Source organism: Agelaius tricolor, unplaced genomic scaffold (genome assembly GCF_023055355.1).
Source record: "Agelaius tricolor isolate 1412-34295 unplaced genomic scaffold, bAgeTri1.0.p SCAF_4, whole genome shotgun sequence".
Lineage (NCBI taxonomy): Eukaryota > Metazoa > Chordata > Aves > Passeriformes > Icteridae > Agelaius > Agelaius tricolor.
The window spans coordinates 33,297,081-33,313,066 of record NW_027269264.1 but is presented as its reverse complement, the minus strand read 5'-3'; the positions used below and the strand labels follow the sequence as shown (position 1 = coordinate 33,313,066).

At 52.5% G+C, this 15,986-nt stretch overlaps 1 protein-coding gene across 3 annotated transcripts; it reads left to right on the top strand.

Moving 5' to 3' along the window:
* The first annotated feature begins 3,502 nt into the window (after positions 1-3,502).
* Positions 3,503-10,489, top strand: FOXD1 (forkhead box D1). Of its 3 annotated transcripts, none has more exons than XM_071425176.1 (2): positions 3,503-7,824; positions 8,033-10,489. In XM_071425176.1, exon 1 carries the CDS (start codon positions 3,964-3,966, stop codon positions 5,227-5,229), a length of 1,266 nt encoding a protein of 421 aa, XP_071281277.1. In that variant the 5' UTR covers positions 3,503-3,963; the 3' UTR covers positions 5,230-7,824; positions 8,033-10,489. The 3 variants fall into 3 exon arrangements, with proteins under 3 accessions (XP_071281277.1, XP_071281278.1, XP_071281276.1); XM_071425177.1 differs by having other exon boundaries at positions 3,503-9,684; positions 9,838-10,489; XM_071425175.1 differs by having other exon boundaries at positions 3,503-9,684; positions 9,834-10,489.
* The last annotated feature ends 5,497 nt before the right edge of the window (positions 10,490-15,986 follow it).

Here is a 15,986-nt window from a genome sequence, read left to right as displayed (position 1 = left end):
ACAAACAAATGAACAGCTTGAAACCTAGATTTCTGGCAGCTAGGAATTAATGTTACACACTTGTCTTGTTCCTATATTCTTCCCTAAACATCTGGTCTTAGCTGATGTTGAAGTCAGTTTATTCTGCTAGATGGGTCTTGGTCTAACCCAGTAAAAATGCTTCTTAAGATCAGAACATCATGAGGACATTAAATCACATTTTACAGAAATTGAAAGTCCAAAGGGCCTTAAAGGTAGTCACTTTCACTTGTCAGAACAAATGTACATGGCCCACAAGTATTATAGAACAAGGAGAAAAAATCCACAAACCAACAAACAAAATAAAACCCCGACAAAATCCAACCCAACCAAACAAATAAACCAAACCAGCTTGGTCAAGAAGAAAAAAATGCTTGACAGGAGTAGAGGGGAGATTACCTCCAAGGATGAGAAACCCTTTTTCAGCAGTAGACATGGCTGGAACCCCAGATTTTCTTTAGTTTTTCAGGTGACTGCTGCCAATCCTCTCCAATGCATTGTGATCACACATTGTAATCCTGGCCTCCATAGAGAAGGTTTAAAGGTAGTGTTACCTTCCCCAAAACTGCGTGGCAAGAGTAGGGGAAAATAAACACCCAAAAATGTGGAGATAAAATGGCGGTCACTGTTATACTGGGCAAAGAAGACCCCAGCTGTCACTGTTACTGTTATTGTCTCTGTCATGGACACCATCATCCTTTTGCAAGGTCAATCCTGGAGCATTTATTTGTTCTACAAGCAGCACAGAATTCCATCCAATCTTTGACCCAAGACACAGCATTCACAGAAAATGGAAATTATTCAAAAAATGGTTCTATATATTAAGAAAAAGTCCAGTTCTGAAGCTCCAGAAAACTCAGAGCACCTCAGCCAGTGTGCCTGTGTGGCTGCTTGAAAGTGCTCTGCATAGTGCACAGGGTAATCTTCGATTTTTAATAAAGGCCTGGGCTGCACTGGTAAAATGTGGATGTTCTGTATATGCATGCAGGAATTGTGTGTATAGTATATAACAAAAATTACAATTCATAATAATCTAAAATTTATGATTAATTTTAATATGCCCAAACAAAAAAAGCGTTAATCCTAGCTGAGTAACTGTATTTCTCATCCCGCTTCTGTGCAACTGTGGTTTTAGATGTGTGATATATCAGATCATTCACAACTAGCAGGAAACCGTAGAAGAGAGCCCTCAAGATCCTGGGTCAATGGTGGTCATTTGGTGGTTGGGTATGTGGGCAGAGAGCTCCGTCACGGAGATGGTAAGGTGGTCCAGGAAGTTCCAGCCCTTTCGCGGTGTGGCTCCAAAATTCTTCTTTAGGGTCTCGGGGTCCCGCTCAGTCGCTGAGCGGGGGGATTCCTGCCCGACCCTGCCTTTCTGGGGGGCTGCTTTGGACAGGGAGGTCACGCCGGGCCCCCTGCCCGGCACACGGTCCCACCGCCGGCGCTCCTTGCCGGTAGATGGCATCCCCCGTCCGCGCACAGCAATGCCCGGAGCGGAGCGGCGCGCAGCGGCACTGACCGCGAGGTGGGAGACAGGGCAAAGCCCGCGGCCCCGCCGCTGGCCGGATTTTACCAAGGGAAATGCCACCCCGATCGGCCACGTCCAGAAAGAGCCGCACCCCAGCCGAGGCTCGCGGGAGCTCGGTGCTGTCGAAGAGTCGCCGGTGTCACACGCTCAGTGAAACACCCGTGCATTCTGCTAGAGGAGGATCGAGGGCAGACCCCGGCTCTTTTGGTTTGTCACTACAGTGGTTCTTCCCTGTGCATTTTTAAACTTCACCGTTCTTCAGGCTTTAGAGCATGATTTTTTAAAGACTGTTTCAAACGCTCAGGCTAGGAGAAGATAAAGAATAAAAGGGGGGGGGGGGGGGGGAAGGAAGCAGAAAGATAAAATAGTACCTCTTGGTAAAGACGAGAAACCTCTTGAAGACAAAGAATCCTATCTACCTTTCTTTAGTAACTTCCCGAGGACCTTAAAAACTAATTCGAGGAGAGATTTTATGAACTGTAGGAACTGTAAATCTAAGTGATATCTATTTTTGTGCAGGAAAAAAAAAAAAGCAATTTGCTGGATCTAGAGGGTTGGGTTTTTTTCTCTTTACTCCCCCCCCCCCCTTTCCCCCCCCCCCCCTCGTTTTGTAACTTTTGGTGGTATTGTCTTGCAGGCGCCTTAGTAGTGAACAAAATGTAAATAGGATTATTTGGAAATAGTAGAAAGGATTATGTTGTAAATCCATGGAACTGGGTTTGAAACAGGGTGGCTTGTAGCTTTGGGTTAGGACAGTATAGCGACAAACTAAAACGTATTTCGAGAAATTGGATGTGCACGTTGTTTGCAAAGTGTGATTTGATGAATGAGACTTCATGCATCAGTCTGCCCTTCTCAGGACGATTTCTGCCAAAGAAAGAAATGCTCCTTTACTCCCATCCCAGTCGGATCTTGATTGCGGTTTATCCTGCCAGAACTGGGAAAGATGGGATTTTTCAAAGCCTTTCTTTTTAAGACCATGGTAATTGCATTTCTGTCCAAATTTCTGGGGGGTTTATTTTGTTTGGGTTCTTTGGTGGAGTTTTTGTCTCTTTTTTTTTTTCCCTGGCAGCCCTTACATAAAGGGGGCCCGGTCTTCTGTCGTATCATAGATCACCTGAAAAGGGGAGCAGTGCCACTAAATTAGCAAGCAATCCTCTGTCGCTTTCTCAGGGGTGTTGCTCCTACTTAAGCCAAAGTACCATTCTAAAGGCCAGTGAATTTATTTCCTTTACACACAAAGGAGGTAACGCTAATTCTCTGTGTTTCTCATAGTGGAGGGAGTGGAGTGTTTCTCATAATGGAGGGAGCTGCTTCTCTCTCTTTAATAACCATAGCCTTGACTGAGGATAGTGGTGTGTTTTGCAGGCTGTTCTTTTAGAGTTTGTGAGGTCGATAGCAAGAGATATTTTATTTCATTCTAAAGTAAATTAAACTCTGGAGAGTGATGGGGGAGAGGTAGGGAAGGATGTCTCTCAACCATTCCGCGAACAGAAGAAGTCTGAAGAAGTCTGAAGTTTATTAACTCACCACTCACCATCTCCCTCTCCTAGACCCTCCGGAGGGTTTCTGTGAAGATGCTCCTACACTTTGCGACAGACTTCTTTTTTTTTTTTTTTTTTTTTTTTTTTCTTCCTGCGGAGGGTCAAGTGTTATCTTTATTTTCCCCCTTTTCCACTAAATATGGCACCGGTCCCTCCGCGGTCCCCCAGAGCCCCTCCTGGATGGGGTGAGGCCGGGAGGGCCCAGACGGTGGCGAGGCGCCCTTCTTGGCCGGGGGGGGAAGACTCTCCGGGTTCTGACGCTGGGAGCCATGTGATGGCCCCCTCGCTAAAAGGCGGGGAGGAAGGCTGCCCTCCCTGGGACTAAGCCCCAGCCTTTTCACCGTGTTTCCTAAGGCCCAGCAAGCCATCCCCTACGCCCTCCCTCCTCGCCAGCCTCCTCCCCTCTCCTCCTCCCAGGACTAGGCGCGCTCCCTCCTGCCCCGCATCCATTAATGTCTGGGGGCTGAGGTGAGGAGAAAGAAGGGGAAACCGACTTCCAGGAGAGACGGCACAACCTCCCTGCGCCCACAATAACAGATCCCAACCGAAAAAAAAGCGGAAAAGATCCCCAAAAGGGGGGAAGGGAAGGGAAGGGAAGGGAAAAAAGAGAAAAAAAGAAATCCAAACGGCAGCAAAAAATACCCCGAAACAAAACCCTGACTAGCCGCCGCCTCCGAGCGGGCGGCGGGAGCGCTCCAGAGGCGCGGCAGCGGCGCTGGGGGCCGGCGCGGCTCGGAGCGGCCCGCCTGCCCGTGGCGGCGGCGGGGCGGCTCTCCGCGGAGCGGCGCGGAGGCCTGGCGGCGGCGGGGAAAGCGCCCGCTCGCCCGCCGCGCCGCGCCGGCCGCCACCGATGCGCTGCCCCGCCGCCGCGCCATGACCCTTAGCTCGGAGATGTCCGAGGCGTCGACGCTGGCTGAGGAGACCGACATCGATGTGGTGGGCGAGGAAGACGACGAGGAGGACGACGAGGAGCCACGGACCCGCCGCCGCCGCCGCTCCTACGCCGAGGATGAGGAGGAGGACGAGGACGACGACGAGGAAGAGGACGAGGACGATGTGGGCGACCTCCACGCCGCCGCCCTGCTGCCTCGGTCACCCGTGCGCGGCGGAGGCGTAGGTGGCGGCGGCGGGGCGGGCGGCGGGGACGCTGCCGGTGGCTCTCGGCCCCCCTCGCGGGGTGGCCCGCAGAAGGCGACGGCGGGCGGCGGCGGGGCGGGCGGCGGCGGCGGCGGGGCGGGCAGCGGCGGCGGCAAGAACAGCCTCGTGAAGCCGCCCTACTCCTACATCGCTCTCATCACCATGGCCATCCTGCAGAGCCCCAAGAAGAGGCTGACGCTGAGTGAGATCTGCGAGTTCATCAGCGGGCGCTTTCCTTACTACCGGGAGAAGTTCCCTGCGTGGCAGAACAGTATCCGCCACAACCTCTCCCTCAATGACTGCTTCGTCAAGATCCCCCGGGAGCCCGGCAATCCTGGCAAGGGCAACTACTGGACGCTTGACCCCGAATCCGCCGACATGTTCGACAACGGGAGCTTCCTGCGCCGCCGAAAGCGCTTCAAGCGGCAGCAGCTCCCGGCGCCCGAGCTTCTGCTGCGCGCCGTGGACCCCGCCGCCTTCCTCCCGCAGCCTCCGCCGCAGCCCCCGCAGCAGCCGCCCTGCGCCTACGGACCCTACGGCTGCGGCTACGGTCTCCAGCTCCAGCCTTACCACCCTCACTCCGCCCTCTTCGCCTTCCACCACCCCTCTCCGCCGCCCCGCCAGCCCCCTGCCGCCCCCGGCAGCGCCCCCGGTGCAGCGCTGCCCCCCGCCGCCGCCGCGCCGCCGGGCCCCTTGCTGCCGGCGGCGGAGCTGGCACGGACGCCCTTCGGCTACGCGCACCCGCTGGGCCCGGCGCTGGCGGCCTCGCTGCACTCCGCCAAGCCCGGCAGCGGTGCGGCGCTGGCCCGCTCGCCCTTCTCCATCGAGAGCATCATCGGGGGAAGCCCCGGCCCCGGCCCCGGCGCGGGCAGCAGCTGCGCCTCGCAGTCGACCGCGGCGCCGGGGCTGGCCCGCTCGCTGGGGAGCGCCGGGAGCAGCCTGCCCCCCGCCGCCGCCCTGCCCGCCACCCCCGGCTTCGCGGCACGGATCTCTAACTGTTAAGTGTTTGGGAGTCTTTCCGAAGGTAGGATCTGGGGTATCTCCTTTCTCCGCCGCTCGGACGCCCGGCGGACGCTGCCCGCAGGGGCTGCCTGTCTTTGCGTGGGGATAATTGTGACGGGGCTCGGGGGCCGTCCGCCGCGAGCGACGGACCTCCCGTGACCTTCACTAGTGCAAAGCCAGGTGTAGATCTAGATACTGCATGGGCAGGCGGTCACTACATCGGAAAGTTACTCGCTACTCCTTAAAAAGAAATAAACATGGTGATAAATAATGTCTCTAAACCGCTGAAGTTCAGAGATTCTCAGGTCTAGGAGCTTGAAAACAGTAATGTACAGGAGAAAAAAAAGGCTTGAGGGAGGACAGCAGAGCAATACTTTTTCATTTAGTACACTTGTCTCATGTACTTTTATAAAGAAAAGATTAACGTGTTTACACAGAAGAAAGTCAAGATTATCATTTCTTATTTTAACCTGTGTTTTGTATTATAATAGACTTACGGAGTTTTTTATTTTGTACTTTATGCGTATTCTTTACAAGGAATATTGTTAAAATTACTGGCAAGTATTATTGTACCATTTCAATGTAAAATTTTTACACATTTTCAAAAATAAAATTTTTAACTTTCAAAAAAAAAAAAAAAAAAAAAATCAAAACCAAACCCAAAGACCAAAGGAGCCCAGCCAAACAATTGGCTTTGGATCCTTCCCTCCTTAGCACTTCTCCTTTCTTTGGGACACTAATATTTTTTTCTTTGGGATTAATAGCACAATAGTCAAGGAATATTCTAGCTTGAAATTTATTATGTGCAGATTTGACTGCAAAGAAGAAAATAAAAATACGATCTTTGCAGGCAATGCATTGTTAACCCTAGAAGATAAAGAATGACAAAAAAACCCAAAACAAACTAAACAATCAAAAAAAACCAAAACAAAGCAAAAAAACCCGCACAACACCAACAAACCCCCCCCCCCCCCCAACAAAACAAAAAAAAAACCACTCTACAAAAAACAGCAGGAACGAAAGAGGGGATAAATAGAAATAGGTCTCTCTGGAGGGAGTAAAGCCCAGTTCTGTAAGTCGCCAACCAGGGGATTGATTAAAACGCCGGTTTAAAACTATTTTTATACTTTTGGGTGTGTTTTAAATCACAACTGCATCATAGTTTGGTTTCCAAGAGGCCAAAGGAAAATACTACTAATAAAGGGCGTACATTGAACTTAAGAGAGATTTGTTCTAGACACTTATGTTTCTGTGATGATGATAATAGTGGCATGTGTTTCTACTTTTCAATACATAAAATATAAAATGCGCTTTGTAATATCCTCGTGTGATGAGTTGATTAAGTTTATAAGCTGTCGAAATAAGGATGTACAAAACAAACCATGAAAGCAGTTCTTCTGATTCCAAACAGTTTTTTTAACAGCATAAGGTCCATTGATATCTATTTTATAGACTAAAAAAAAATTTAACCAAAAAATCCGGCCTCTAATATTCAGAGCTTTTATATGGAAAAGAGAATCGCATGTTTTAAGAGTAGGCATGTGAATGTTTGTTGTGGGCTCGGAATACGCATTTTTCAAACCAGGGAGGTGCTTTTCAACTACGACTGTATTTATAACTATTTAGGAGACTCGGGGATCAAATATGTGAATTTTCATAATAAAAAAATAATAATAATAAAAAGGGAGGGATGCCTTTTAGTGCTCTTTGGTCTGAGGAGGGGTTTACATGTAGAAGTATTTCGTCGCCTGGGTTTTAAATATTCTCATAGATGGAAAAGTGGTGATTCTCCGTTTTGTTTGTAGCAATGCTGTGTTAAAATAGTGGGTTTCAAAAAGCAGAAAGACTGGACATAAGATCTCTGCTGGGCTCCATTTGCACTCCGGAGCTGGAAGGCCTCTTTGGATGTTCCTGGTTCCTTAGCAGAAAAATAAGTAAAGTCCGTTCTAATTTCTAAAACAAAAGGGAAAATACCCCAGAGGCACCGTGTACGTATTCTCCGGGGAGAGTGAGTCTTTTTCACGAGAGACCGATTAATTCAGTTTCCCCGGGACTGGCCGGGCGATGCGCCGGGCCGACACGGGCCGGTGCAGCGCGGAGTACTGAGCTAAGCTGCGGCCCCCCTCGAAGAGGCAGATAAAATCAAACAGGGAAATGTTTTACGGGAGAGAAGGCAGCTGTCGCCTTGCGGCGGTGCGAAGCTTCCCGAGGAGGGGTGCTGCTGGCCCTCGGTTTGGGTTCTGTCTGCTCGAGTCCTAGGGATCTCCACGAGCAGTTACATGAGAAGGGTAGATTCTGGCGACCCACCCTGTTTGTTTCTCTTGGCTTCTACGCAGCAGACCCCGGCTACGCAGTAGACCCTGGGGAGCCCGGCGACCTCCCCCACGCAGAGTCCAGCCTGGCCCACGCCGCTGGACAGTGGGGTCTGAGTGTGCCTACTGCCCATCCCTCAGGTCTCCTCAGAGATATATGGCAAGCAAACTGCTTGGTTACTTTTTCTTTCCATGTTTTTCGCCGGTTGCCTCCATCCCGTGCAGACACAACCTTCCCTTGGGAGTTGCTAGGGAAGGTGACAGGAGCAAATTGCAGTAGGTGGTATGGATTTTTTTGCCTGTTCTCCTCGAATCGGCGGGGAAGCCGCCTGGCCTCGATCCCGGTCCCGAGGGTCCCTGTTTCCCCGCTGCTGCCGCAGAGCAGGTGCTGCCAGGAAAGGAGCCGGCCCCACAGCCCTTTGATGAGCTCGCAGCACCGCCGGGCCGCAGCGCCCCATTCGCATGCTAATGGCCCGCCGTGCTCTCCGCAGCTTCCAAGACTAACAGAGAAGCTAACAGTGTAGTCCTCCCAAGGACTGAGCCCGGACGAACAATTCTTCCAAAATAGTCTGGACCCTAAACAATCTGGTAAGACATGCAGTATAGTGTCGTCTCCTTCTCCTCCCAAAGTGTGGATTCATTAACCCGTCTTCTTGCTCATCCTATCCCCGTAGGGCTATGAGAGATGAATTACTGGATCTGAATTGGGAGGGGATTGCTCTATAAGGGGGCTAATGTTTCAATCAGTTCATCCTGAAGGACCACACAAAAAGAAACTTCTTCGTTTATGGTGCTATTATGCGGAGTTTTAATCTAGGGATAGATTTAGCCAAATGTTATCTATTGGGAATTTAATGAAGCCCTTATGTATTCAATCGTCTTTTATGCCACACACAGTGTCTCTATCCAGAAACGTTTCCTTCCACATAGTTCTTTGTTTCTGATGGTTGATTTATATACTTTTAATTAGGTTTTTAAGAAATTATTTCTTTTCAAGTATCTTGTATAAAGTTTCTCTTAAGCAGGACTGTGTTAGGTCCCTTCCCACATCCCCTATAAAAGAGGTTTCCCCTTCCTTCCCTGGTTTTGAATACGATTAGTTTGCACGTCCACACACTGCACCCTTCCCGCTGGAGCGCTCTTGCTTCCTTGTGCAGAGGGGCCGGACATCGTGCCCGCTCTGTCGACACCGCCGTGGGCTGCGACGGGCTGCGCAGCCCGGGGGTCCGGCCGAGCCCCGTGGCTCCGTGCACGGCTCCCCAGCCCTGAAGCTGCTCTCAATCCAAACCATTCCCACCCGCACCTCCTTTGGACCACACCTTCCATCTGGTTTGTATTTTAGGTGCAGTGAGAAGCACTTCTGGGGTCAGCGGGGTGCACATCCCGTGCTTGCAGGCTGGTTTCAAATACCCAGGACCGGCCCCATCACCCAGTCCGTCAGATGAAAGAGGGGAGCGAGGCCCTCACCTGCTCTCAGCTGCTCCCTTTCTTGCAGCGCTGGTGGCGAGGGCAGAGCGCACGGTCGCCCCCGTAGAGACTGAGGCCTGTTCGGGCGATGTGTGGGAAAGTGGATCTGATTTAACTGTCCCTTGGCACGGCCCGGAGACTCCGCTCCGTATGTAATGCTTTCCCTCAGTACTTACAGTAAGTACTGCAGTAGTCTCTGATAATATTGTATTTGACAGAAGTGATGGAAATTATGATCTTGGCCAAGCCCTCGCTGCTCTGGAACTTGCTAACCAATACAGATCCGTTTTTCAGCTTGTTCACAGTGGTTTCCCCACCTGCAGTGGTATTTCCTCTGCTTCCCTCGGCGACTGCCGGCCGCACACACCATCGGGACCCGAGCACCGGCGGGGACCGGCTGCCCTGTTCCCGCAGCTGGGCATATCCTGAGCAGGTAGGTGTCCCCCTCCACCGTTCCTCACCTCCAAGCCCCAGTAACCTGCTGCAGGTGACTGCAAGGCCTCTCCACCCTTCTCTGAAAATCCTTTCTCCTTTGCAACCCTCACCGTGAGAGGCACGTCGAGCAGCGGCCGTTGTTCGCTGCCCCTTCCTGCGCTGCAAAGCACGACCAAGACGTGGAGGAGGCATTCACGCAGAAGCGTGTGTACGTGTGTGCAGGAGAATGGCGCTTCAGAAGGTAACCAGCTGCTGCCGGATCCCCGCTGCGGCAACAGCCGTGCTCGGTGCCTCATTGCGCAAATGGGTGCCCGCCGATTTTGGGGAGAGACGGAGAAATGAACGGGAGTTCCAAATCGGTAAACCTCTTCCTCTTGTTTTTCACTTGAGGAAGAACTCTGTTCCCCGCCGCCGGTCCCCGCCTGGAGGTGTACTGCGGGCAGCCGGCCCTGAAAGCACGCCGGCCCCTTCCCAGCAGCTTGGCTCGGCTTGCTCGGCTCGGCTTGCTCACTCACCGGCAAGACCGAAAACAGCAAAGGCAGAGGCTGCGGGGCTGGGAAGGCACCCGCGCCCAAACTCGCGACCAGCCCGGCTGCCTCAGTGCGGGCGGCGCCGAGGGCTGTGTGCAGCTGCACGGCGGGACTCAGCGGCCGCGGCGGTGGGAGCGGGGAGGCAGGCACCCGGCAGCGTCTCGGCGGGACACACCGCGGGAAGCCCACGGAAGATGGATAGCTTACGAAGATGTGCCCTTAGTGCAGCGCTCCCGCTCCACCAGCTGCCGCAGTGAGAGACACAGAGGCACCCGCTGCGCTCTGCGCCATGGAGAAACCTATCGGCTAGGCACCGTAGTGCCCAAAATGTACAAAAACATACATATGGACTGGACTCGACGAAAGGGGCCTCTCCTTTTTAATTTTTTTTTCTTTCAGCGCCGTATCTCGTCAATTTCAGAAATTCTACCGCTGAACTGAATTCAGAAGGAAATTTGTGGTTGCGGGGTTTTTATTTTTCTAATCAAAATAATTAAACTTTGCCTTCCTCCAAGCCACAGGAGACCTGTTGAATTGATTCTGTTTCCCTTTCGCTGATACAGTAAAAAGGCATGCAGAAATCTGCGGGGCCCCATATTTAGATGATTAATCATGCAATTTATGTTAGAAGCAAATGAATACTTAGAAAATTACGTTGTTGCATTAATTCCTTTCTTAAGACTGGGAAAGCCTTTTCTACAGTCAATCCGAAGGTATTTCTGTCCACTCAGTGCAACAGAAAACAATGTGAGTGCATCGAAACGCTTGTGAACATTTAGGAATGTTGTCTCGTACCCGGTGACACCACCATCCAGTGCCCGCACAACTGTAACACTGCGGTCATCGCTCCTGCTAATGCCCACGCTTTGGCAAGACCTTTTAAAACCCGTGAATGTCTCTTCGTACCGCATTGGTCGTAGGACTGCTTCTCTAGTTTCATTGCAGAAGAGTACATGCACACCTGTACACGCAAGATACATTAAATACACACAATCAAGATTAATGAGGTTACTTCCCTGGGTTTTCTTTTCGTTGAATAAACACTGTCACGTCTGCTTATTCAGCAACAACCAGACGAAACAGATAGCTTTCTAATATAGGGGTATACACTGAAATTCCACCTGTCGGCTGCACGAGGGCATGGGGGGGGGGGGGGGGGGGGGCAGAGAAGAACAGCCTCTTCGAATAAATAGACGATTAAAATAACCATTGGTGAGAGGGGAAAAAAAAAAAAGAGGAAAGATGTCCAGTGCCGAGCGAGGATGAACAGATATATCGGGTGACTTTGCTCGAAAGTGGAGGGATCGGAAATTACGGACCATAGAAAAAATATTTTATCCTTTCTTTCCAGTCCGCCTCTGATTGCACAAAGTGCCGTGAGGCTGCTCGGTGGGCTCTGTCAAGCATCCCTTCCTCCTTCATGGAAGTCCTTAACCTGTCTTTTTCCGTGCAGACGGCGCTGCCGATGGGGCAGCACACGCTAGCGTGTACCCTCGCACTGTTCCGCAAGCGCTAGGCAGCCGGAGGCCCCGCTAACACCTCTTCCTTTCTACTTTTCGGTTCTGTATGAGAAGCCAAAGGGTGGCCTTCCTCTGAAAATTAACCGCTTTAAATCTCTTTCAGCTCTACTTCCATCCCCATGTCTTTCCTCCTGGTGCTCAGACATCTGCCGGTCGGGACATGATTTTCGGTGGAATCCCCAGTTCCGCCCGTCCGCCTCTGAGACAGATGTCCCGTCCCGCGCACCGGAGCGGGGCTACCGGCAAGAGGTGTGGAGTGGATGTTTTTGCTTTTAAAAAGACTCTCTTCCCCTCCAGCCTCCTCCCCACCCAGAAGGAATCCGCAACAACTTGCTAACACTCATGGGCAAGCCAAACGTGGCGTTTCCACAAGAGATTTTGAGTACGGTCCCGGAGGTGCTGTGCGCCTGCCGCGGCAAGACGGCGTGGTTCGCCCGGTTAAGCGGCACAAACCCCCGCGGCCGCACCGGGGCGGAGCCGGGGGCGCTGCCGGCAGACCGGCAGGAGGGACCGTGCTCGGTGCCTCCTCCCGGCCCCAGGTACGCTGCCGTCCTAGCAGGGCTGTCTCGGCCGCCCGCCGGTAGGGCAGACCGCTGCTGCCGCTGAGGGAGCCCTCTGGGTTCATAACTCCCCCCGGGGAAGACAACCTTCGGCCCGGTCCTGTCCTGCCGTCGACTCCCACCGTGGGGCGCGCGGGGGCGTGTGGGGTGAGGGGAGCCCGGTGCCGACGCTATAAATCCCTCGGCAATTGAGTTCTGCACCTTTGATTTGGAAAATCGGATTCTTTGAGTGGAAACAGTTGACAGGAACTTAAAAGGATTAGCTGCATTCCACACAGGATCATTTTTACTCGTAACATTTTGAAACGATTGATCCCTTCCAGACCATAAACAATGTCCAGAAAAATGATCTAACGAGACTTCCATTGTTTCCTTTTGTCTACGCATCCCCTTTCGCCAGCAGTTTGATTAGGGACTTTGACAGGCTGGATTGTAATCACAGACACACACACACGCACACACACACGCACACACACCCTTTTCCCGAGATAAGTATTGAATTTGAAATAGCTCGTAATTTGTTTCGTAAACTCATTCTGCTAGAAATCGAGTGAGTACGGAAAAAGGCAGGTAGGGGCAGAAGGAGCAAGGAGAGCGGACGGAGAGGAGTGCCACAGAACGCCGAAATGAGGGGTGGGGACATTTCCCAAGCTTCTCTTGCTGGTTTTTGTACCGGCCTGGTAGGAGAAAGAGAAAGAGAAGGCCCACAGGTGCGCAAGCCTGCTCGGAACATAGAGCGTAGAGTACAACACGTGCGGCCCCGTTCCCCACTGCGGTCCGAGATGACTCAAGATCCGCGGGCTCTGCTTTGTCCCTTTCGCCTCCTCGTCCCCTCCCGTCTGAGGGCAGGAGAGTTAACGCAGGGACATTACGGGGTAGGGGGGGAGCGAGGGGGCCCTGCCCTGTCATGCTGACCGGCCAACTTTTCCTCTGTTTTGACACCTGCGCGCACTGCCCCATGCTCCTCTCCCTGATTTATCGCCCAATTAAAGGTTCAGCCTTCCTCGAGCCACCCGTGCTGCCTCCCCTGACGGGTCTCCGCGGGTGACGTCTCCCCGGCGACAGCACGGGAGGTGATGGGTCGAGGTGGCCTTTTTTCGGCCCTTTCTGTTTCTCTTCCTTCCCCTCCGTATCTGTGTGAACCCAGGGCCTCGTGTCCCAGGAAAGAGCCGGCGGGGGCCGGAGCGGTGTCCAATGGCGCGTCCCGGCCCGGGGCTGTGCCGATCCAGCCTGGATCGGGGGAAAACTCAGCCAGGAGAAGCATCTCAGTTGTGTGTCCCCTTCAATTAAGAGACAGCAGCTCCTTCCCGTCGGATTTCTCTGGACTTGTTCTTCCTGTCAGGCTCCGGGATTATTTTTTTCTTTCTTCTTCTTTCTTCTTTCTTCTTTCTTCTTTCTTCTTTCTTCTTTCCTCTTCTTTCTTCTTTCTTTCTCTCCTTCTCTTGCTTCTCTTTTTTTTCTTCTTCTTCTTTTTTCTCCTTTATCTCTTTTTTCCTCACACTGAGAACAAGCGTCTCCCCGGCACAGACTGGTAGCATTGAGCATCTTCCTAACTTAACTGTGTCTTCCTTGTATCTATCAATCCACCTTCCTAATTAGACTAATTAGAAGATATGCGGAGTGTTGCTGGGTCCATAGACTAAACTGCTTAGGGTTTCTGAAAGGAAAGCTGAATGCCCGCCATGGGAGGTGGCCATTCAGGGGTACGGTAACAGTTGCTACATTTATCTCCTGCTATTGAAAAGAGCTCTGCTTAAAGCTCGATTAAAATGTTTGGAAACTAATGCCACCCTGGATCCCTCTCTAATTAGAGGGCCTGGATAGATCGCCCTGAGCAGTCAAAAGGAACTCCTTCCCGGGCTTGGCTTTTCTGTTCAGCAGAATTTCTTCTCTCCCCGCAACCCCGCCCCCACCTCCAAAAAAGAAAGGGGAGGGGGGGGCGGGTTGGAAGGGAGAGAAAAAGATAACGGAGCTATAAAAACGGTGGCAGAGAAATGGGACAAAATCTTTCTCCCCAAGTGTTTTGTTTGGTCCCGGTTTTCCTGACGGCAGGCACAGGCTCTTCTTCCTGGATTCATCTTCAGCGGTCGGGATAGGTTAAGGTTGGGCAGCTCCTTCTCCGCTGCCTGCGGCTAGCCAGTCAGTCTTGGGGAAGGGGAAAGGCCGTCGCCCTCCTCCCCTCGCACGCACAGGTGCGGGGCGCGTACCCCGGCTCCCTTCTTGCCTCGCTGTGCCCCGCCGGCCTTGTTCAGATAGAACAGTGCAGTAAAAAAGGGGAGGATGGACGGTGGGGGAAAGTCACCCACGGAACTGACGGCTCCTGTCTCCCAAACGTTGCTTGCAGGAAGCCCAACGCAGAGCAGCAGTTTCCAGCAGGTCACCGGGCTGAGTGAAGGAGGGACTGTTGGAAATCCCTCCCTGGGGTACCTCTGCCTCCATCTCTAATCCGAGAGCACCGCCGCTCACCTAAGTACGCACACACGCATTTCTGCGCGCCCGCGGGGTGTGGGGAGGGGCGCGGACAGCCCTCGGGTCGCCCCGCTCCCGGGAAAGGCAGCCTCAGCCGAGCACTTCAGCGTCGGGCACCTCGCGAATTTGCGGCGCCGTTCCTTCCCCGTACGACAGAGATAGATTTTGTCCTAATAAAGGCGAGTCAACGACTGGTGCTGGCGGGGAAAGGGATGAGGAAATTGTTCTCTTCATTAACACAAGCCTGTTACACAGATGACTTAATTTACGGGATAGATATGACCAAGAGTGCCTGGAAAGAGCCCACACTCATGACTCGGCAGGCGACGAGCCCGCGACAGCCCGCTCTGGCCCGCGGGAGCTCACCGTCCTTGTGGCGGCAAGCAAGGGCGCAGCGGCCGCCCCGTCGGTACCGTCGGGTCGGTAGGGGGTGGATGTTGCAGGTTTCACCCCTTGGCCTTTGGTGATTACAGAGCACCAAGTATCGGCAGAGGACAATAAAGTTGGGATTTAATTTATTTTTTATCAGTATTATGTTGTTGTCTTCTTGTTGTTGAGAATGATGCGGTGGGCATTCTGGAGAAACTGTCCAGTCTACCAGGGAAACATATCCGCATCCCACTCTCCCCGTATTGCCCCACGAGAGGCCCCTCTGAGCCTCTGGCAGGTGGGATCTCCTGAGAGAAAGATGTACGGGGGTGGCAGGCAGAGAAATCCAGTTGACATTTTCCTTTTCTTTCAAGCCTCGGGAGTCACCTTATCCTGAAACCCTCTGCAGGGGAGGGGAGCAGAAGAGAATTGAGAGGATCTGCTCCTCTTCGTCCCGGTAGTCCCGCGACGTTACCAGCGGGGGAAGGACTAGCTCGAGACCCGGATGAGCCGGCAGGTGGGAAGCGGGGTATTCCCGCCGTGTCCCTGCTCTGCCGCGCTTTTCCTCGGCCGGGCGGGGGGCTGCTCACGCTACATCCTGTTAAATCCCAGTGAACTCAACAGGACGAGTCCCAAGGACAAAACCGATCAAATATTTCCCTTAGGAACATACGGGGAGCTGCTCACGCTGTATCATGTCTGATTCCAGTGAACTCAACAGGACGAGTCCCAAGGACAAAACCGATCAAATACTTCCCTTAGGGACATAGAACCTACTTTATTTATTTATTTATTTATTTATTTATTTATTTATTTATTTATTTTCTCCTCCAAAAGCGAGTCCAGCTCGGAGGACAGATTTTTTTTTTTTTTTTTTTTTTGGCTGTAGAGAGCGCATCTCTTCATAAAATGTTCTTGGAAGACCTCACCCCTGCTCCACTGGGGACCGCGGGTTGAGAGACTCCCTTAGGACACACCTGCGGGATTAAGAGAAAAGACCGGAAGACCCCTCCCCCCCCGCGTCAGAGGGAGGAATTTGTCCCTGGGAGACGACCAGGAGACTTTTTCGTGGCTGCTGGGCTGCGCTGGCCCCTT